The sequence below is a fragment of the Sinocyclocheilus rhinocerous genome, unplaced genomic scaffold (assembly GCF_001515625.1).
Source record: "Sinocyclocheilus rhinocerous isolate Xijiao unplaced genomic scaffold, SAMN03320098_v1.1 scaffold6489, whole genome shotgun sequence".
Lineage (NCBI taxonomy): Eukaryota > Metazoa > Chordata > Actinopteri > Cypriniformes > Cyprinidae > Sinocyclocheilus > Sinocyclocheilus rhinocerous.
In genome coordinates, this window is record NW_015632020.1 from 40,533 (window position 1) to 65,143 (window position 24,611).

General features: G+C 35.4%; 2 protein-coding genes across 2 annotated transcripts; both read left to right on the top strand.

Annotated features, from left to right (window-relative positions):
* The first annotated feature begins 2,802 nt into the window (after positions 1 to 2,802).
* Positions 2,803 to 11,512, top strand: tgm2a (transglutaminase 2, C polypeptide A). Its single transcript, XM_016554860.1, has 13 exons — positions 2,803 to 2,918; positions 3,885 to 4,064; positions 5,292 to 5,516; positions 6,314 to 6,432; positions 6,617 to 6,745; positions 7,049 to 7,226; positions 8,160 to 8,289; positions 8,605 to 8,708; positions 8,794 to 9,036; positions 9,447 to 9,722; positions 10,048 to 10,208; positions 10,438 to 10,574; positions 11,365 to 11,512. Exons 1-13 carry the CDS (start codon positions 2,909 to 2,911, stop codon positions 11,510 to 11,512), a joined length of 2,040 nt encoding a protein of 679 aa, XP_016410346.1. The 5' UTR covers positions 2,803 to 2,908.
* Positions 11,513 to 18,850: 7,338 nt separating this feature from the next.
* Positions 18,851 to 22,087, top strand: LOC107742016 (SLAM family member 5-like). Its single transcript, XM_016554857.1, has 5 exons — positions 18,851 to 18,938; positions 20,349 to 20,675; positions 20,834 to 20,893; positions 21,601 to 21,852; positions 21,978 to 22,087. The coding sequence occupies exons 1-5, from the start codon at positions 18,902 to 18,904 to the stop codon at positions 22,085 to 22,087; spliced, it is 786 nt and encodes a 261-aa protein (XP_016410343.1). The 5' UTR covers positions 18,851 to 18,901.
* Positions 22,088 to 24,611: the final 2,524 nt, after the last annotated feature.

Sequence of the window (24,611 nt, forward strand, 5' to 3'; positions counted from 1 at the left end):
ACTTTTTTTTTTTTTTTTTTTAAAAACTATAAAAATAAAAACTACAAAAACTACAAACCAAGCAAATAAAAAAAAATTGTAAAGACTATTATATATAATACTATCATATATTGATAGTATTGATAGTTTTTCTTAACTTTTATAAAGAATATCTCTTTGGATTTGAGACTTTAGTCTTTGCAACTTTACAGATCTTCTTTATGCACCAAGAGCTTGTTACACTCCAAAGAGAAAGGAAAAATTTAAATCGCATCATATGACCCCTTTAAGATATTATAAACACGAACATCATGATTTTCTGTAAAGCTGCTTTGCATAATGTGTATTGTGAAAAGCACTATACAAATACATTTTACTTGACTAGTACCTGCTCTATAAATGGAATCATTAAGTATGTGCAAACATTAAATATATGCAATTGATAAATTACATTAGAATGATACTAATGATGCAACATTTCCACAGGCATGCTTACATCTCTCCAGAAGAAGTTCACTGATGTCAGATCAGGTTATTGGATGCTCCTCCAACCAGTTAAATCTACAGGAAACTCATGTCAGATGCCACTGTTTGGATTCACCTGATGAAGAACAAACCAGAACAGAACAGATTTTAGATTTTTGTTTGAATAAATGCAGTGGGAAAGAATAAAGAACATAAAACAAGATGATATTGACCAGATCTGAGACTGTGGGCCAGTTCTTTACTTCCGGTACTGACCATCTGAAAGAAGCATGTGAGGACCTACAAGGAGGTTTTCCTGGAAAGACAACAGACATATTCTGTTAAAGCTTTATTGTGCAATTAGTTTGCATGAAACAATATTTCTTGATGAACTGTAAAAATGTATTTTGAAATCAGATGCAATGCATATGCAATGTTTAATATTACAACTCCAGGATATAGACCAATAACCAAATATCTATAATAATTAATTAATTAATTAATTAATAATAATAATGAATTATGCTCTATTATCATATTTTCTGCTGTAACACTGAAATGTTGTGCTTTATACATGTATCCAGCTTAAAAACCCCAGTATAGTTTATGAGGTTCAGAGAATTTTGAAAATATATACACACAATTGCTTGAAAAAACATTTTTTTGATTATTAAATTGGACTCTCTAAGGATTTTACACAGCATGTGTAAAAGTATTGGACTCTTCATTTTGTGTACTGTAATATACCAGATGTCAGTACCTCAGTGGAGAGAGAAAACTGTATTTTATTATTTCAGAGATTTATAATAAATAAAAGGTCATTATAATTTGTTTGGTTTTGTGTCTTTCTTTAGAAATATTGACAATAAGATAAACAAATATGCATTAGCAGCCATAAAATTCTGTTATTTAAATCTATTATAGTATTTATTATTTAGATTTTATATATTTTACATTTACATCTACTAAAACAGTATTATAATTAAAAGAAAATTAAATATTTAACATCTGTGGAATGCTATATTTGTGTGTGTGTGTGTGTGTGTGTGTGTGTGTATGTGTGTGTGTGTGTGTGTGTTGCTGTCAATGGGAAAAATAAAAAAAAATGTAAATGTTTTCAGTTTTCATTTTAAATTTTAATCTAATATTTAGTAAATTTGTTGTGCTTGTCGTTTTTGTGTTTTTGCTTTAAAATATTTATTTGTATTCAACTTTAAAAATAACTTTTTAAATATTTTTATTCAACTTGTTGCTGTTTTGTGTCTTGATTTAGATAGACAGGTCAGATGAACATGTATTAGCAGCAATACAATCCTGTGTTATTTTAGTATTATTTATATACTTTTTTTTTTTTTTTATTTAAAAACTATAAAAATAAAAACTACAAACTAAAAAAATCAAGCAAATAAAAAAAAATTGTAAAGACTATTATATATAATACTATCATATATTGATAGTTTTTAAAAATATATATATTTAAAATATTTCTACAAAGCTTTGTTTTTATTTCAGTTTTATATGACTGAATAATTTCAGTCCTTTAACTTATACTTTAATGTCAACACTGGTCAACACTAATACAATCAACATTGCACAGTTTGCTTTAAACAGCATCTAGTAAATGAATAAACTGATATATGTAAATAAAGTTCTAGTAAACATCCACTTACCCAGAGTGGCTTCTTACCTGATGAAATTAATTGTACTACATTCTACAATAATATGAATTACAAAGTATCTTCACTACAGTAAATGTCCAACCCAATGCCAGAACGAAAGTTCAAAGTTATCTGGTCTTTAATAATGCTCTTTAAACATTAAAGCACAAAAATGTCATCTATACAGTACAGAATTCTAGTTGGATGTTCCTTTAACATTTTTAAACATACTACTACTTGTTTCAAAATGTTCAGAGAACATATAAAGGTAAAATCATAATGTTCGTAAATGGAACATTCCCTAATGTTTAAGTTTGCATTATTGGAGTTTTGAACATTCAGAAATAACAGAAACATTACCAAAAAGTTCTTAGAACATATTTTGTTAGCTGGGGGAACAATAAGCACACAAACAACACATCAAGAAACCCTTCAAGGGAAAACCCTGTCAGAGCTAAAACTGACCAGTGAAAGTGACTCTCTGATTAACAACTTTACAATTGTAAGCAGCCATGTACAGGGATTCATATATAGAGAGATCATAATTAATGCGCTTCTACAACCCCACAGAGACTGTTTGTCAGAAATAGACTCATGTAACATGACATGCTGTAATGTGATTTAATGCCATCGGTCATGGAAGACAGTAACTGTCATAAATAAGAGCCAGGGTTCAAAGTCTACAGTGCGTCCCCTGACACCACCGTAACATTAGGACGCAACGCCCAAAATATCTCTCCAGTGACCCCAACACCAGCTGAAGTCACCCAACACGAGTCACACGCCGAGCATTACCACCGGAGACCATGGACAAAGGTAGGATCGCCTTCATGGCAGCTTTAGAAACAAATAAAAGCGCATTTTTGTGGTGCATTTGCATAATTATTGGCTTCACTTGTATATGTGTTTCAATGTAAAGTGTTATATAAATCTGATATCTGAAGCATGCAAAACAGTTTCTTTGCTTCCAAACAAACTAACAGATGATTGCATTGCAATACCTTAAAAATGTTTGTCTCAAGGCTGAAATACCGTTCAATTCTCAATACTTTCCTTCTACAATAGCCATCTGCATTGCTGATCTTGCACTATCACTCGTGACTGTGGTATTCATCCGTTTTATAATATCTACATAGCTTCATAGGTCACAGTGCTAAAGCGTGACTTCGAGCCCTTTTGCATCCGTTTCTAGCTGTGCATGATGTTCCTGTGCATTGAAAAGCATGCAAACCCATTCATTCTGATTCCTGTCATGTTGGTCAAGAATTTACGGGTCATGTGCCAAAAATAGAAACGCTTAAACAGCAGCATGTTGTGCATGTGCTTTGCCATTGAAAAAATCAAGTTCTTCCTTAGTAATTATGTCTTCTTTTCCAGCACAAATATCTAAATATTCTTAAATCAAGATACTTTTACTTGAGAAGCAAAATGACTTTAAAATGAAAAATTGTCTTTATGCTTAAAACAAGAGAAAATATCTGCCAGTGGGGTCAGAAAAATAAACTTAATTTAAAGCAAAAACAAATGTATTTTTCTGACCCCACTGGCAGACATTTTTCTTGTTTTAAGCATAAAGTCACTTCATTTTGATACATTTTTCAGAAAACAAGACTTGTTATCTGATGTCATTTTGTTACTCAAGTAAATATATATTTATGGTTGATTTAAGATTGTTTAGTTATTTATACTGAAAAACATGATGAAAATACTGAGAAGAAACATCATTTTTTGCAGTATAATTAGCACAAAACACAAATGACTACATGTCTCTTCTCTTCACAGTGGTAGAGATTGAACGCATTGATCTGGTGTGTGAGGTGAACAACACGGATCACCACACGCTGCAGAACGGTGTGGACAGTCTGATCGTGAGGAGAGGACAGCCGTTCACCATCACACTACACCTGCAACCGGGAACTCACTTTCAAAATGGGGACAATATCAACTTCATCGCCCAAACAGGTTCCTCAATCACTTCCATCCTATTCAGACTTTAAGCAACCTAACATCACGAGTAAAAGCAGCCACTGGCAATGCAACAAAGTTGGACAGGTTTAACTTTTAAACAAATGAGCACAGTAACAACCAATGGGAGTGCAGAAAGTGAAGTTAACATGATCCGCCTGGATAGAGGAGTTGAGGGGTCAGAGGTTAGCTGGTTAGTTTCAACTAACTAAAAACAGCTTTTCCATTGATGGCCGTTAAATAACTAGCCACATATTGACAATTTATTATTATATAAAAAAGACAGCATATAAATTGTAAAAATGTGTTATATCATACTAGATTTTTCAACATATATATACACACAGAAAACAAAAATGAATATTTTAATTTATTTTAATCATAATAATTATATTTTAGAGGATGTAAATGCATTATTTATTAAATATATATCCAAAGACAAAAGCACAAAAGTTAAAATTTTGCATATGCATTGTATAATAATGTAAATAATATATAAATATAACAAATCATTTATTTTAATGACATAAATGATATTTTAGTAGACGTAAATGCCATGTATATATGTATGGCATTTACATCTACTAAAATATTATTATAATTAAAAGAAAATTAAATATTTAACATCTGTAGAATGCTATATTTGTATGTGTGTGTGTGTGTATTAATTTAGGTTAATTATAATGCCGTGTGTGTGTGTGTGTGTGTGTGTGTGTATGTGTGTGGCTATATCATCATATCACATATTTGGCTGTCAATGGGAAAAATAAAAAAAGTGTAAATGTACAGTAACATGTGCAAAATAAATAAATAAATAACAACAATAATAATAATAGTACAACCACAATTCATACCTATAGGAATCCACCACTGAGGTCTAACAAGCTTGGGGATGTCAGCTGAAAAAATAATTACATTAATGAAATAGTTATGAAGCCACTGATAAATCAACATGCATGAAGGGCACTGAGTCATTGTTAATGACTTTGTTAAAATACTTACAATAAATCAGGGCTGGTTTCATTACAGGGCGTTCCATGACAGTGAAGTTACTCTTGTATTTAGAGGATTTACAGTGCTAAGAGGAACGACAGTAACGCTGCACACAGTCATCAGATCATTCACAAGTATATTATTAGAACCATGATGTAAAGGCTTCGAAACATGTGCGTCACATTTGAGATACTTGTGTTCATCCATTCATGTCTTTCTGTTGGATTTCAGGTCCCATCCCTTCGGTGGAGGCACAAACCAAAGCCAAATTCAGCCTCAGCAGATTCATCTCCAGATCGAGCTGGAGTGCCACAGCAGAGACGTCTGACAGCACTGTATCTCTGACCGTGTGCTCGCACCCAAATGCTCCTATTGGAGTCTATAAGCTGATCCTGGATCAGGGAGAAGGAGTCGGTCTGGGAGAGTTTGTCCTGCTCTTTAACCCCTGGTGCAAACGTAAGCTGTTCTGTCATTGGTGACTGATAATGAGAAACACTTAAAGGGATAGCTCACCCAAAAATGAAAATTCTGTCATTTTTGGGTGAACTATCCCTTTAAATTAACCGGAACAAACAATCAAAATGACTTGGTCTTTATGCACAAATCCTTTTTTTTTTTGCAGTCTGAACAGTGTTAAAACAGGATTTTTGCATACTTGTTTCAGTGTAAACAATCAGATTATTACGTTTTTTGTCATCCTGGGCACAATATGCATAATATATTAGACCGCCCTGCATCATATTTGCTGAATAAAATCCAACACTTGTTTCTTTACTAATGTTGGGGTACTGATTCAAAAATTATGTTTTTAAAATTATATTTTGTCATTTAAAAATAATAATAATTTGCTTATTTTGTAAAATTCTTTGACAATAAATGAAGCAATTGAACATTTAAAAAAAAATGTTTAACATTTGGCTGCTTTTGTTATTTTTCATTTTTGCATTGAAGCTGATACATACAATTTGAAAAAGCAGCAATCTTATTTAGTAAAAATATATATAAATAAATAAATAAAAAATTAATGGAGGTAATATTAGGACGTTTTGCAAACGATCAGAACTTTATAAACCTGACCACATATTTTTTAAATTATAATGTTAACTTAGACTTGATTCTAACGTTTGTAGTCGTGGCATTTCTAATACTGTTTACATTTGTGTTTTTTGTCAGTTGTAAGTCACTTTCGATCAAATTGAACAAAAAACAGGTTCAAAATTGAATATATTTTCAATCTGTGTTGGTGGTTTCAGAGGACTCAGTGTATCTGGCGAGTGAAGCTGAGAGGGAGGAATACGTCCTCTCTCAGGACGGGCTGATCTACCGCGGGATACCCAAACGTATCACAGTCTTACCATGGACTTTTGGACAGGTTCCACACCTAAAAATATCTCTAGAATTGCTTTACAGTAGCAACATGTTCATCAGAAGCTTCCTCGATTCATACATTAATTTGCCTTCTTTTAAAACAATCAAGCAGCCAATAAAACATTCAAACAGTATTCATGCCCAAAGCATCTATGCTTCACAGACATGTTTGGTTTCTGTTTCCACAGTTCGAGCCTGGCATACTGGACATCTGTCTGCAGATTTTAGATGAAAGTCCAAACTATATAAGTGACGCAGCGCTGGACTGTTCTGAAAGGAGGAACCCCGTTTATGTGACTCGAGTCCTCAGTGCCATGGTTAGTTACAGCCCTCAAATATTCCTGAAGTTCTACTAATTTTAAAAGTTATGAGTGTTCTGCTTGATTATCACCAGCTCAAATGTTATTCAGTTGAATAAATAAAAACAATTAGAATCTAAAAATTGATGTTTAGATTCAAATCTACTAACTGATTGAGCAAAACTATCTGTTTTTTTGAGACTTAAAAAAATAATCTAGTTATATATTTGCCTAGCAGCGTAATAACATTATTTTTAAATGCATTAAAGAAAATGTGAGAGTTGCTTTCTAGTGTGAAACTCACCGCCATGTTGTTTCCAGATCAACAGTCTAGGTGATAAAGGAGTTCTGGTGGGTAACTGGTCAGATGACCATGAGGACGGCGTGAAGCCCACCGTATGGAAGGACAGCTGCTCCATCCTCCAGCAGTGGAGTAATGACGGCTGCAGGGCGGTGCGTTACGGGCAGTGCTGGGTGTTCGCAGCTGTTGCCTGCACAGGTGATTCATTAACTTCTGCAATAATTATCACAAGTCAATTAACAGTCATTCAACTAATCAGCAGACAGATATTCTTCAACAGCATGGAAAACTCAATAGATTTCGGAGGTTTGTTCATTTTATTTGTCCAATGTGGTCTGTTTTCTAGTTTGGAGAATTTTAAATATAGACCAGAAATTAAAAGACTGAATATTCCACACAAGGAATCTTTATAATAACAGTTGGGGAATTCCATAAGTATCATTTTAGTAGCATTACTACACTCTAAAAAATGCTGGGTTAAATACAACCCAGTGCTGGGTAAAATAGGGACAAACCCAGCAATTGGGTTGTTTTGACCCAGCGGTTGGGTTACTACCCAGAAGGTTGGGTTAAACATTTAACCCACTCGCTGGGTCAAAACAGCCCAATTGCTGGGTTTGTCCCTATTTTACCCAGCACTGGGTTGAATTTAACCCAGCATTTTTTTTGAGTGTATTATAGTCTTTTTAAAATATTTGTATATATTCCGTTTTCATGGGTTCAGTAATTTTTGTGAGGTTTGTTTGTTTTTTTACTTTTTGTGTTTTCGTTTTTATTAGTTTTTGTTTTGATTAAATATGTCTATATAGTTTCTATATTAGTTTTAATTATTTTAGTACTTAAACTAAATGAAAATGAGAAATGTTGCCTTGGTAACTAAGTGATTAGACCTAAATGAACAATTTTTTTAATGTTTTATTTTATTTCAGTTAAAGTTTAATTTATGTCAAGTAAAGTTTTAAATGGTTTTAGTTTTAGTTAACAATAATAACCCTGTCTCATAACCTTCATTTTTTGGGAATCATGCATACTTTTTAAAGGCCCATTCCTCATTATGTCCCAATTATATAAACTGCTCCCAAACATTTTCACATATTATCTCAGATATGATGTGTTTGATTGATGTTCCAGTGTCCAGAGCTCTGGGAATCCCGTGCAGAGTCGTCACTAACTATGGATCAGCACGTGACAGCAATGGAGACCTAGTAATGGAGCGTTTCTACAACGAATTTGATGAGAACATTGCTAACGACTCTATATGGTATGCATTGTAAAGCCAAAATTAAACAAGATAAAGGTAACTGGTTAACTTTTTTATTGGCATCTTTGGTTCCATGGAAAAACCTTAGATGAAGAACATCCATCGAACCTTTCCATTGCACAATAAGTTCCTTATAGTGGGAAAAGGTTCTTCAGATTATAAAAATTTTCTTCTTTTAAGAACTGTTCGCTGAAAGGTTCTTTGTGGAACCCAAAATGGTTCTTTTATAGCACTGCTGCAAAAAAAAAACCTTTTGGAACTTTTATTATTAATAATGTAATGGAAATAAGAATAGCGTACCTTGTTCTGCCTTAGGAACTTCCATGTTTGGGTGGAGAACTGGATGACACGCCCAGACCTGGCGCTAGGGTACGAGGGTTGGCAAGCGAGCGACCCAACACCTCAACATAGGAGTGAAGGTGAGCTAATAATCAATGCCTGATAGAAGTGGAGAAGTAGAGTCAATGAAGAAGTACCTCAGTCCTGCTGTCCTTCTTCTGCCAGGCGTCTTCTGTTGCGGCCCAGCCCCCGTGAGAGCCATTAAAGAGGGCGAGCTCACTTTCAAATATGACATCCCGTTTGTGTACGCCGAGGTGAACGCTGATGTGGTGGAGTACATCAAACTGAGAGATGGAAGGGTGTTTAAGATGGGCGGATCCACTACGGAGGTTGGGAAATCCATCAGCACCAAAGCAGTGGGTCGAGATGAGAGAGAGGACATTACACACAACTACAAGTATCCAGAGGGTAGGGAGCCATTCATTCATTCATGGTTAAGGATCTAGGTTGGATGCAAATTCAATTCCCAAAAGGAAAATCCATAAACTATGATTACAACTATTATAACACTGAGCACGCCACTTCATTCTAGGATATCGTAGGAGCATCTATCCTCTTAAACTCTTATTATTTCTAAAGGCCCTAAAAAACAACAGCATGATTATATGCTGGTCCAAGTTTGTTTATGCTAGCTGGTGTATTAGCAAATTACTTATTGGTGAGGCTAGTTAAAAAGCCTGATAGAGACACCATCATCCAAAACATGACAGATTCTGGTTGTTTCAGTAGGGTAGGAAGATTAAGCATTATCTGGTACCAATATACTATATTAACATATTTCAGTGCCCCCGTCATGATAAACGCTGTTTTCTGTTCAGGTTCTGAAGAAGAGAGAAGGGTTTATGAAAAGGCAAATCATCACAACAAACTAGCACAGGCTGGAGAGGAGCCTGGTTTTCACATCAAAATTAAAGTGACCCCGGACATGCAGATCGGCTCTGATTTTGACGTCTACGCAGAGCTCAAAAACAACACCATGGTTACGAAGTCCTGTCGGGTTATGTTCTACGCCCAAGCAGTGTCTTACAATGGCAAACTTGGAGAAACCTGTGGATTGGGCGAGTTTACAGAGATGAATTTGGCTCCGACTGAAGGTGAGCCTGTTTTCTTAAGTTTTTAACTAACTGTATACTTTAGACATGCATATAAACTCTTAAAAATTTGAAAGAGGGTTTTCACAGCAATACTATAGAAGAACCATTTTTGGTTCCCAAAAGAACCATTCAGTGAACAGTTTCTAAAAGAACTATTTGTTAGTGTGAAGAACATTTTAAAAATCTAAAGAACCTTCTTCCACTATTAAGAACCTTTTGTGGAATGGAAAGCTCCATGGATGTTAAAGGTTCTTCATGGAACCATCTATGCCAATAAGAGTGTATATTCAAAAAGGTAACTGTCTCATCGTGTCTTATGTTTCAGGGAGTAAAGTAACTCTTCGATTGGAGTATGCAGAGTACAGCAAAGCCATAAATCAAGATAGGATGATCAAACTGGTGGCTTTACTCATCGATGCAGAGACAAGGGATTTCTACAGAGCAAAGAAGACCATCATACTGGATGGCCCTGAAATAATCGTCAATGTAAACCTTAACTTCTCTCTACAATTTACATTTATAGAATGCTGGCTTGACAAAATTAACTTACTGTTATTGTGAAAAATTTGGTTAGGTTTTTTTTTTTTGTATTTAAAATCCCTAAAGAGTCTGAAGTTGCTTACTGGAGTAAAACAGCCAATACATATTTAATATAAATCAATGTACTGTAAGCAAGACTCACGGCTCTAACAAGGTGTGATTCGGTCCCCCGCAGATCCTGGGTGTGCCAAAAGTGGGCCAGAACCTGGTGGCAGATTTAGCACTGCAGAATCCACTTCCGGAGCCCTTGGAGAACTGTGTGTTCACTATACATGGTGCCAACCTGACCGACGGCAAACCCATCACTCATGAGTAAGTCACCCGATCACTCCGGACCGGGGTGTGAAAATACATTCCCTCATTCCTCCTGTGGACATACCTGGTGTCATTTCAGCTCATCGCATGATCAAATTAAAAGACAGATGAAAAACTTCTTGCTTCAGTACAACATATCAGTATAAGCAACACAGTGTTGGGGAAGTTACTTTGAAATTGTAGCCTCCCAGACTACTCTGAAATTAGTTAAAACTAAAACTTAATCATAGAAAGTAGCTAGCTATGTAAGCTTTTATTTAGACATAAATTTTTACAATCAAACAGTGTTTACCTTGTAAGAGAAAAAGAGGTAAATTCACTCAACAGTAATAGCATGCTGTATTTATGCTTCTTATGCATAATCAATCAGCAATATGTGTACATTTCCTCAAATCCCTATCCATCCATCTACCTAGCAACAGAGCATCATAGCAACCACTTGGGAACATAATAATTTTGAAGCATGTACTGTCTGCTACTTATGAGAGATGACATTTAAAAGATCACATTTTAGATTTTTTTGATGTTATTTCAGATGCTTATGATACTATTGTCAGTTTAGAGTTGTGTTGTTCATTAAAACTCTAAACATTAAAAATTACAATATTTGTTAGCATGTTATGTTATATGCCGTCACATCTAGAACACCAAAACACAAAGACATTTAGTTTGACTGCAGCAGTTTTTTTTGACACTGTCAAAACATTTGCAGCTAATTTTATACAAAATATAAAATAATGAAAGTGCAAAAGTTGCATGGTTGTAACAGGTTTTTTTTTCTTAACAGGGTTGGAACAGTTGGCCCTAAAGAGTTTGTCACCGCCAAAGTGCAGTTCACACCAAAGCTGCCAGGACAAAGAAAGATACTGATAGATTTTGCCAGCGATAAACTTCACAATGTTGAGACCTATGAGAATCTTGTCATATATGAATAAATGAACTGTTTTTACTTATGCTTGTGAGGTCTTATTCTGTTAGTTCATGTGGAGTCAGACATCATTTAGAATTTTCAGCATGAAAAACATGCAAGATTTGAAAATGAAATCTCATCAAATGCCAGTTCTGCTGCAAAAATTAGTTATGAATATTTTGTACAAGGGCTGTGCAAATGAATGAAATTATAATAAAATCATGAAACGAGAAGATATGATTGTGTGCAATTAGAACCAATCAGAACGCAGCAAGCCTAAATCTAGCATGAGAACTGAACAGTATGGACTTACCATTACGACGGTGGAAGAAAGCACAGAAACAAGGAAAATGAATTCAGGGCAGTATAAGAACTTGGTGCAAGGCCCAACAATAACGACCGCCCAATGGCCCGGAAACATTCAAGCATCTTTAAACCATTCAATTTGGTAATTGCATGCTGTCTGAAATGGCTGCCTGTGTGCACAAAACATTGAATTGAGTTATTTTGCAACATTTTGCACTATTTACATTCAATTTTAAATGAATGAAAAAGAGTTGAGAAAGAAAAGGCATAGGCCTATGTATCCGTATATTGGACCAGTGCAATAGGTCTTAAAGTGACAGCAGCCTAATAAACCTGTTGCTGTCTGTGTTATTAATGTCAATCAAACAACAAAATAAAAAGAGAAGTACTCACTGCTCTTAACCGAATAACTTTCGCAAGGATTAAAAACGTTTTCTCTTTAATGTTTGAACTTTAAATTAGTCAAGATAGTAGTGTTCGCTGTGGCATCAAAATTGGGATCGAGAGTTGTGAAATTTCACTGCCATCTAAAATGCTGTTGTCATAAAACAAGTGAAATGCTACGCAACTGTTTCATATACTGTATGTGGTCAAGCAGAATACTGTATTTATGAATGCAAAGTAAGGAAATATTGTTTCGAAATCAAAAATCACAACATTTGTCCATATCTGTTTCGCACTGTTCTGACTATAATGTAAATTCATAACTTATTTTCTTCTACACTAATCTCTTCCTCCAATTTTCATTGTTTTCTTATAGATTAAAAAATGGTGACGTGGGACCAAACAAACACTTCAACATGCACACCATTGATTTCCTCAGCGAACTCCAGCTCGTGCTACGTTATACCCACCTATTTTATCGTCGTCTCTCTCAGCATCAACATGGTTCTCAGTCTACCGGCAAACTGTTACATCCTGTGGCTGAGTGTGAAAGAGATGATTCAGGGACAGTCGACTGAAATCTTCATCTTCAATGCGGCACTAGTTGAGGTCGTCTTCTGCTCTTCTTATGTTTTTATCATAGAGCAGTATTTCTTTAATTGTACTCATTGCAAGTTTGGCATATACTTTCCTGGTCTGTTGCCGTTAGTCGGTCGTCCTCTGTTTCAGAGCTGCACTTGTGTGGAGCGTTACGTAGGGGTTCTCCATCCTGTGACCTCCTTAAAGCTCAAACCCATGAAATACAGAATCGCGTTATCCATCATCGGATGGATTCTGATAGTTATCTCAAGCGTTATGGTTTCAGTGAACATCATTGAACTTCATCAATTAATTTTGCCAGAACTGCTTGTTTTTTTAAGCATCAAAGTGTTCAGCTGCTTGATGGTCCTGAAGGCTCTGAAGCGACCTGGACCTGGTGACGACTTCAAGAGGAAAGACAGTACGAACCAAGACAAACTCAAGGCTTTTCGGATTATTCGGATTGTACTGGCATCTGCAGTGTACGGCCCTATGATTATTTCTCTTGTGCTTTATTATCTTATAGATTTAAAGAGGTTTCTTTTGTCCTGGTCTGGGGCCTTGTGCCTTGGGCTCATGACAGGGTTTGTGCATCCTTTCCTCTATCTCAAAAGAGTTGGAAAACTCCCCTTTTGCTAAAGGTACTTCCCATATGTTGGTGTCTCAAAAAGCATTAGACAAACAAATACTGCTTTTCTTTTGAGAAATATTAGATGTGATTTAACACAAAGTTAAAGAGATAGTTCATCCAAAAATTTGATTTCTTGCCAACTTCATGTCATTCCAAACCTGGATTTCTTTCTTCTGTGTAACACACAAATACACACACACATACACACACACAAAACAGATATTTTGAAGAACACTGGGGTCTAAACAACACAACTGACTTTTACAATAGATAATTTTAGACAGAAAGAAACATATACAGATTTGAAATGACATGAGGTTGAGTAAATGATAGAATTTTAAATTGGTGGTTGATTGCGATTTCACTTTTTTTAACGTAACGTTAAACATTAACGTTAGTGTGAAATGTTGCTGTTTGAGCATAAACAATATCTGCAAAGTTATGGCATTGAAAGTTCAATGCAAACGGAGATATCGTCTTTTAAAATTCTGGCAGTTTAATACAAAAACGGCTCGTAGGAACTACAACGAGTTACTTCCCGGGTTCGTGACATCACAAACCCAGTCAAACCCCGCCCCCCGGAACATGCAGCAAAGGGGGCGAGGCCATGCTGCGCTGCTTTAGAGAAGAGGAAGAAAACTAGGAGTGCACGTAAAAATCTATTCATATATGAATCGCGATTCTGTCTTCTAACGATTCTAATGGATTCACAAGTTTCAAAATTACATTGATTTATTTGAGGCGCCCGCCACAATATCAAAACTCACCGCCACAAATAGATTTTCCTAAAGGCTTTGACTTCGTTGAATAAACATGAGCACTGCATGTGTCTGCACATGTCAAAGTCGAAACCCGGTGCGGGTGTTTTTATATCACTGTATTTCTGAAGGAAACTTTCCTGCTGATTACAGAACCTGCATTACTATCAAAATGCGCATGACAATCGCAATTTGAATGTCGGATTGATGAAATGAACGCTGTTATTAGAGTAGTTAATCGTTAGCATAAGCGCGGATAATGCTAATATAATGAGCATATGATTTAAGTTTCTTTATTAACTATTTAATGCTCCTATCACTTTTATTAGGGTAAAAAAAAAAAACAGGAGGACATGATGATATTTACTATTTTTACACACCAGAGGCTTTTAAATGAATTGTGAATCTAAAATATGTGTGTTAGAGAATGTACAAATGGTTAACATTGTTTGTGTCATATCAGTCAGAAGTTCTGGGCTTTTTTTTCACGCTCTGCATCTCTCTCTCTCTCGCTCTCATTCAGATCATCAGCTCAGCTCGGTTCCATTTATACACTTATTTTCACATAGCTATGAGAAGCGTTATACATGGACATGTGTGCGGTTGCTGTGCTGTATTAAAGCTTTAATCAAAAAGCTAACAGAAGCAGTAGCATTTACAAATAACAGCGTATCTAAAAGTATGAGACAACAATAATCAAAAACATACCATTAAAAGCCGTGCTTGCACAGGTTCTGCACAATCCTCTTCACTAATATCCTCTGCGTCTCAATCGGGCTCAAACTGATAAGCAATATTGACGATGCTATTGTTTACAATACAACCGGAGCACGTGCTGCTGAGGAGTGGTGCGGGACGTTTAGACGCGCACTAGAGGCGGTTTAGCCAATCACAACACACTGTACTAGCTAACCAATCTGAGCCCATCACGTATTTCTGAGGGAGGGGCTTCATAAAACCAGGAAAGGATCAGCGCGTTTATGGGAGAAGGGACAAAGCGGTGTTGAATAAAGGTAAATTATGTGAAAAATAATGTGTTTTTTTTAAACGAAGCATTAACACATGTTAGACTGCACTCCATAAACACAATCAAGCCTACAAAAAACAGTCAACCACCCCTTTAATTTTGGGGAGAATATCCCATTTAATCCACTTGCAAAAGCCTGTCTGGTAGTAGCGTATAAAAGATGTAGCAGATCATGTAGAGAAGATGTAGTACTTTGAGTCATAAAGGACCTGAACATACTGTTTTCTGAATACCAGTAACATGTAGCACATTATATGTTCATTATGCATATTATATTTAGATTTCTTAAATAAGTACTAAAATATATCAATAAAGAGAACCATTTAATGAACATGTGCCTCTTACTCAGAAGATCTGCTTTCACATCAAGCAAATGCCAAATGAAATCATCCTGCATTTGGGCTGATTGATTCACATGAGTTTGGGCTTGTATGTAATGCTCCAATTGAAGTCAGACCCCTTAAAAGAACCAACATGCAATGAAACCAAAAGATTAGAGAGTTCAGGTTTCTGCACAATTGACATAGTTTCCAGTCATTTGGTTTGGTGTACTTGTATGTTTTATCGATTATGGTCTACGGTCACAGCTGTGTCAATAAAAAATGTGTTTCATCCTAGAAAATCATCATGCAATAACATTTTAATGTCACAACCTGAATAGTGTATACCTCTCAACCCAATGTCTGCGGTTTCACCTGTGCATTTAAACATTTACCATCTAGAATTTATGAAAGAGCAATCTGCATTGAAATGGCATTCAATGAATCAGAAGACGGGTGCAGTCATGCGCACCTGTTATCTGCAATAACCCCCAAATCCCATTCACATTTGGACATATTCAAACCTGCCATATTATGATCACTTACAAAACACACAAGAACCAATGCATTTGGCATCACTAAATACAAATATGTTGTGGCATCATAGCCATTATATTATAATGTAAATATTACTGGACATAAACCTAAAATGCCCCCACAAACTGTCTCCAAAAAATTACTTCCCAAAAGTTGTCCCGTTGGGCTTCCTGTAATGTCACTGATTCATTGATTATTTTTTAACATAGTTCACTTTAGCAGACTGTTTAAGTGCTACTAGAAAAACACTGTCGATAGATTTATCAAAGTTTTACTAATGTAATGGCATCGTGTCTTAATTTTAAAAAAAAAATTTTTTTTCAAAACGTGGTCAGTCTGTCTTAAGCTGTGTTACATCCAGATGTTATAAGAACAGAATATTTTATAGACATAACTCATAGCAATCTAGGCACCCTGCTGAAAAAACAACAACAACAGAAACCATCAAAAATTCGAATGAAATTATAATGGTTTCCACTACAAACACCATTACAAACAAACAATCAACTATTCAAAATTAAAACCATTAAATGGCTTCCTGTAGTGTGTTTTGGGACATAACACCATTGCAAATTATGTGAAGGTTTCTATTGTTTTTTTCAGCAGGGTAGTACAAATTGTTATCCGAGTTTTGTCTATAAGACTTAACATTTTGAAATAACGCAGCTCCGACCTAAAATCAACCAAAACCTTGTCTATATAGTTTCTAGTTGTTTCTAGCATTAGCTACAGTTTGAGGCAACTTTTATGCGTGACATTATGTCTAATCCATCGAGCAGGACTGTAGCTCTGAATAATTTTCGATGTTACAAAAATTACGTCACAACCATAACAAAAGACCGTTAGCACAGCTTGGTGGGGCTAGTGTGTGTTCCAGTAAAGATTTACCCACGAACGAACGCGAACGATAAAATCCATTCACGGTCTATGTAGAAATCCAAAACGCCAATAATCCTTCAAGCTGCAGTGATGTAGAAACGGCTTTCACGTCACGCCGCTTTTTCACACACTCTCTTTTCCGGTTGTGGCTAGAAGGGATACAGCTACGGCCGGAAACTAAATAAATTTAATTTTCTACCTATTAGAAAATTAATATTTTATTAACGTCTACACCTATCCCAACCCTAAACGTACCCCTTACAATAATGCAAAAACAGTAATTATTGTTAACTTGTACAGGGGAAGTCGTGGCCTAACGGTTAGAGTCGGACTCGTAACCCAAAGGTTGTGGGTTCGAGTCTCCTACTGGCAGGGATTGTAGGTGGGGGGAGTGAATGTACAGCGCTCTCTTCCACCTTCAATACCACGACTGAGGTACCCTTGAGCAAGGCACCGAACCCCCAACTGCTCCCCGGGCGCCGCAGCATAAATGGCTGCCCACTGCTCCGGGTGTGTGTTCACGGTGTGTGTGTGTTCACTGCTGTGTGTGTGCACTTAGGATGGGTTAAATGCAGAGCACTAATTCCGAGTATGGGTCACCACGTCACTCACTCACTCACAGTGTGACAAAAAATACGCTGTACTGTACTGCGCGCATTTTCCCGCCCTTATCATCCAAATATGAAAACAGTTAGAAAACAAAGCAGAAAGGGAATACTGCAGCATTGTGGAATATTTTCTTTACAAATTTAAATGAATTTACTTCCCTTCGATTAAAAGGGCTAAACGTTTATTTGTGTTTGACCTTTATAAAAATAAGAAAAGAATGAAAAATATTCCAAAAGAAAATAAATAAATCCACAGCACAAAAGGAAAAACTAATAAATTCCATTTAATTTAATATAATAATAATAATAATAATTCCTTACATTTATATAGCACTTTTCTGGGCACTCAAAGCGCTTTACATAGAAGGGGGAATCTCCTCAACCACCACCAGTGTGCAGCATCCACCTGGATGATGCGACGGCAGCCATAGTGCGCCAGAAATAAATGTGGGCCTAGTAGTTTTCTCTATTTATTTAAACATAAGCCTTCTGCCAAACAGTCTAGCATTCATTGCAAATTCATTCAGTCTAGCATTCATTGTTGTCTTGTCCTTCAGACATAACTGAGGCTTTTTAAAAAGGACAAAATGATTACATAGAATGATATAGTAAGCAGAAACACAAACATATTACCAGAGAAATTAATTTATGGTGAAAAAAATATTTAATCTGCGTGGAAGGTAAGATAACACATTATATGCATATTTAAGTGTGTTCTAAGGTTAAGCAGATGAAATTATATTGAATTGTCCTCAATACAAAAGGTTTCAAAATGTACACTTTAAAATGTGTCTGGCAACTCTAAGCCACAGTTCCATGATGATATATACACTCATGGACAAGAGAGCATTCTTATGACTTGCATAACTGTGAACTTTTGAGAAAATGCAGCTGAACATGTGGCCTGTTCAGTAAGCAGTATAAATGATTGATTTCTGATCTTTAGTAAATATACACAATTCATAACAAATATAATCTAAAACAATAGCCAAACAGTCTAGCATTCATTGCAAATTCATTCAGTCTAGCATTCATTGTTGTCTTGTCCTTCAGACATAACTGAGGCTTTTTAAAAAGGACAAAATGATTACATAGAATGATATAGTAAGTAGAAACACAAACATATTACCAGAGAAATTAATTTATGGTGAAAAAAAAGGGTTAATTATGTTTCCTGCACATCTGTCTGTCTGTTTGTGCCTCAACAGATTAATACACATATGCATTTTTTTTCACTACAGCACTGCCCTCTTGTGGTAGAAGCCAAGTAACTGATTTTATTGCAGGCCACTTCCTCAAAAGTCCATCTGTTCAGTTGAGTTTCAGGGGGCATCATCGAGAGAACAACAACTCAACGCAATATTAACACATAGGCCTACATCAGTATGTGGGCTTTCATCTTATATTTAATCTGCGTGGAAGGTAAGATAACACATTATATGCATATTTAAGTGTGTTCTAAGGTTAAGCAGATGAAATTATATTGAATTGTCCTCAATACAAAAGGTTTCAAAATGTACACTTTAAAATGTGTCTGGCAACTCTAAGCCACAGTTCCATGATGATATATACACTCATGGACAAGAGAGCATTCTTATGACTTGCATAACTGTGAACTTTTGAGAAAATGCAGCTGAACATGTGGCCTGTTCAGTAAGCAGTATAAATGATTGATTTCTGATCTTTAGTAAATATACACAATTCATAACAAATATAATCTAAAACAATATACAGTTGCAATGACATCAACAATCAGAAAAAAAAGAAATCAAATAATTAAATAATATTATACACAAGTCACATTAGTGGAAACACTGACATAAACATTTTCTGCTGACTTACACTTGGTCTCTTTACATTCACACCAAGCTAAATTTAAAAAGAAAGAAAAAAAGAGAAAAACTTAATTTTAATAATTTTTGTGATTTCTCACAACATTTTTGCATCTGTTTATGTGTTAAACTAAAGAGTGCCACATTTTCATTTCTGCCATTGGTTTCACTTTTCGAGGTAAAGAAACACTTCTGTCATTTACATGCAGCATTGTCTAAAACCACAAAAAGACTTCCTTTATCCCTCTTTAGATCATGTTCTGTCAAACCTGCTAGTGTCGCCATACAAACATGCATGAAAAGAAGAAATCAAAGATCTTACCATTAATTCAAAACCTTATCATCGTTCAATCAGTTGTTTGTCTGTCAGGCAGTCTTGATTTTTAGCCACTATACCACAGTTCAAGCTTAAATCTGAATAGGACAATTAATATGAAATGAACTCTACAATCTTCTTCTCTGAAGGATCTTGCATATGGTTGCACATCAACCACAACACTTAATACACAAACCTCAATGACAGTGACAATCAGCAAATTAGTTTTTATCATCACCACACAACCGTTGACTAATAGTGATGACAAAATCAACAACAGTATAAATGTCAGTTGCAAAGGTCCATTGGAAAAACAATAAATCTATAATATGAATCGCATACTTCATGCATGCTGCAATGGATTCTGGGAGATTTCAACAAATCCAGTGTGGTTCAGACAACCATGCACTGTCTTATGTAAATAAAATAATTCATATCCGTGATTCAAAAGGTCCTGTAAGTGTAATGATTTGTATTTATTAAAATATATGCATTAAAATATAAACGACCCCGACTATATTAAACACAGGTTTGTTTGGTTTTTGTCGACCACATGTGCTGAAATGTTGGCTGCCCAGAACATCAAACCATTGAAATTCAACAGGTGTTTAGAAACCATAATTGTCTATACCATATTAGTCATTTGTTTACCTCTATATTTCACTTATTTTCATATTGTTTCAGTGGGTGGAGAAGTTAATGATGTTGAAACAGTTAAAGTGATGGAGGGAGGTGTTCTCAATCTACATCCTGGACTTGAAGATCTAAAGGGAGACGTTCAGATAATGTGGACGTCTGAAAGTGGCAGAGAAAATAATCGTCTCGCACAGATGCATCAAGGGAAAATTTACACTCATTATGACATGAGATTCACAGGCAGAGTGCAGTTAGACCGAAAAACTGGGATTTTAACCATCATGGACATCAGGACTAATGAATCTGGACTGTATGAAGCCTTAATCATCATCAATACACTCATCACAGGACGGAGATACAAAGTTCATGTTTATGGTAAGTTACAGCTGCAGCCTCTATTGAAAAATAACATGGAAATCATAGGATATTGATTAGATTTGGTTCCATATTGATTATTGCACTGCAATACTGGCATCTTTAATTAAGGGAGATATGGCTTTAAGGTGATGTGCATGCTTCCTTTTGTCATAAAGCACCTGTCTCTGTACCAGCCATCAGGAGCAGCTTATCAGTTAGTGTGCACCAATCGACAGGTCTGTCTTTATGATTTCTGTATGAAATAATACCATTTTCTGTGGACTTTTGTAGCTTACAGTTCTGACCTTTTTCTCTCAATTGCGAGTTTATAATTCAGCATTTTTTTCTTAGAATTGTGAGTTTATAACTTGCAAATGGCATCTCGCAATTCTGACTTTTTCCCCCCAGAATTCTACATGTGTATGTGGTTTCAATTAAAAAAAACAATTTTTTAAAAACTTGACGTGTGAAATTAAGATTCTGAGGGGGGAAAAAAGTCATAATTATGAGATGTATACTTTTGGGGAAACGTCTGAATTGTGATAAATAAACAGAATTCTGGTTTTTTTTTTTTTCTTTTTTTTTTTTTTTTTTAAAAAGAGTCAGAAATGCAAGAAGTAAACTTAGCATTCTGGGAAAAAAGTCTGAATTGTGAGACTTAAACTTAGAATTCTGGGGAAAAGTCTAAATTGCAAGATGTAAACTTACAATTCTGAGAAAAAAAAAAGTCTGAATTGTGAGACATAAATGTAGAATTCTGAAAAAAAATGTTAGAATTGTGAAATGTAAAATTGGTGGAAATAAGCTTCCATAAAATGATTCCAGAAGTTCTGCAACAATACTAAAGAAAATATTACATATTTTTGAATAGTTTTGTTATGATGTTGCTTTTGGGACTCTTTTTTGTAAATTATGATAGAAGTAGAAGCTTCATTTCTTTCAGGTACATCACAGGAAACAGAAGAGTTCTGCTCTGTGGTCTGTTCTGTGAAAAATGATCGAGGTGTGTCCGTCTCGTGGTATAAAGGAGGTGAAATGTTGAACCAGACCAGCAATCCTGATCTCAACATCAACCTCAGTTTAGCATTAGAGCTCCATTATAATGATCCAGAGACCTACAGCTGTACAGCTGTGAATCCAGTGAGCAATAAGACTGTCCATCTTCATATGAAAGAGATCTGCCCACGAAGTGAAGGTACAAGAACTCAAATTACATTTACCACAGAACTCTCATCCTGCCACAATGAACTCTGTGTAGCATTTTCACAAAGACATTTAATAGCACAGAACATGTTTATGAATAAGTCTGTTCTTTTTCAGATTGTCTGGATCACTGTGGCGTCACTGAGGCTCTGATTCGTCTGGTTCTGTCTGGTCTGGTGGGAATCGCCGCAGTTGGATTTCTTATCACTGTAGATGCCCAAGTATAAACTATAACTACTTTAGGTTTATAATATCCAACCATTCCATTGTCGTTGCACAATAAAATTACACAAACCTGCATTATATTTGCTGGATAAAATCCAGTACTTGTTTCTTACTAAAGAAGACATTATTTGTGTCTTCCTTTGTGCCGTTTACACATGTATGAATGATCCTGAAGACATTATTTGATGCCTAATACTGATTTCAAGGCTAGAACTATAAAGAAACACGAGCCAGATGTTTTATGTGGATGTTTATCCAAACAGCAACAGAAAATTGTAGATTTTGTGGAAAAAAAGCGTATTTATTTTTAATAAACCTGTTTGTATTAAGGTCTCTGAAATTAAATGGAGTATTTGAACATTTTTCCACTTCTATTCTGACTATAAGTTAAATCGTTTTTTTTTTTATATATATTTTTGTCATTAAAACTTTTGACATTTGATACAAATGTACATAATGGAAAATTTGTATTGATATTTTTGAATGCAGCATCATGAAATTCCATAATATTAGGCCTTTTTTTGCAAATCAGCTGAATTTTTTTTCAATATGCTATTTTCAATGTCATAAGACAGGTTAAGACAAATTGCTCTGCAATTATGATACTTGCCTTTCTGTGTTTCCTATAAATGACAGCACCAATGATGACCACTAAAGCGAGGACCACTAAAACTGCACCTGCACTTATTCCTGCAGTAAATTCACTGTTCGTGGCAGAAGCTATTTTTTCTGGGATGATAGTACTGAGTGGAGGCTCTGTAAGGGATAAAGAGAACAAAAACTGTGAGTGAATTCTTACAAATAATTGTAATAAATGTACATGGATTTTTTCGATTTAGGTTAAAATGCATATATGCACAAGGGAAGAGTTCTAGGGGAACTGTTGAAAAGTTTCGAGAAAAGCAATGTAAAATAAAATAAGATAGATAAATTATTTAATTTAAATAAAGTGACCAACATAACTACATCAAACAAACATATAATACATCTAACAGTACAGTACAGTGAACAGGAAAAAAAATGTTCTTGTAAATCTTTCAGGATTGTGAGTTGTCCCTTATGAGGTTGTTCATATTTGAGGGTCAGTGGCATCTAAAAATGTAAAAAACCCTGTTTCAAATCACCATAATAACACGAAGACGATCAAGTGAGTTTCTGTTTATTGTGAGACTTCAAAAGTTAGAGACGTTTGATCACTCTGCAGAAAGCAATCCAATCGATTAATCCCTTCATCCATCCATAGCATTCATATTTTCTCAGGTCTACGTGAAAGTTTGTCTTGACGATCTTTCCTTTTCCAGTTCACGACGACAGTTATATTTCGCAACATAAAATTTGCGCAATCTGTTGTACAGAACAACATAACCATAAACAGGCCTACTGTACGTTAGCCCAAAGACTTCGGTTAGCATAAATTCGGCGTTCTCTGTCAGGTCCGAGCTGTTGGGTCGTTCTTGAACGAACGATTCTTTAATGTGACTCGGGAAGAACGAGTCGTCTCCGGGAGTGATTCGTTCAGTCGCGCATGCGCAACATCCTATAGGTTCTGTACTGGAATTAGTCAAGTAGTTCACCTGTTTCGAGTCTTCGGGTTTTTCGAGTCGTTCGTTCATCACGTGACAGCCCCATAAGTTTAACCAATGCAGTCTGAGCCGGAAATAGACTTAATAATAATAACCAACTCTTTGTTACCTTTGTTACAACATTCAGTGTTATGGAAAAGAACCATAATGACAGAAATTCACACATTTATAAACTGCAAGAAGTAAAAAGCTACAATTTGAGACCAGAAACGCATCATGTAACTGTAAGAGTAAATAATAATATTAATAATGATGATGATAATAATAATAACTATGCACCCGTTTGTAAGGAAGCTTGTAAATTAACTAATTTCTCTATCCAATGCTGTCACGTCACGTGACAAAAGAACGAATGATTCGAAAGACTCCAGAGATGAACTAATCAATTCTCTTTCCTGCTCAGACTGCATTGGTTAAAGTGTATGGGGCTGTCACGTGATGAACGAACGACTCAAACCCGAAGACTCGAGAGATGAACTAATCAATTCTCTTTCCGGCTCAGACTGCATTGGTTAAGTTTATGGGGCTGTCACGTGATGAATGAGCGACTCAAACCCGAAGGCTTGTCAGATTAGAGGTGAGGTGAGCTAATCATGGACTGAAGACCCAGGTAAACAATGAATTAATCTTTTCTGTTTCTTATAGCAGTTTTGTATTGTTTGTAGTGTGATCAACGTTTGCGTAAGTAGTAGACATGTTAGGGAAGTAACACGTAACATTTTAATTATATTTTGTTAAAATGAACGAAATGACTCGAAAAAAGATTCGTTCATTTTGCTGAACGAGACTCAAAGGTCCGAATCGGTAAAATGATCCGAACTTCCCATCACTAAGGGACAGCAGCCTAATTTAGTTGCTATTGTCCTAGGCATTGATGTTAATCAAGTAACAAAAGACAGAAAATCACTCACTGCTCTTGACTGAAAAACTTTAGTAGCCTTAA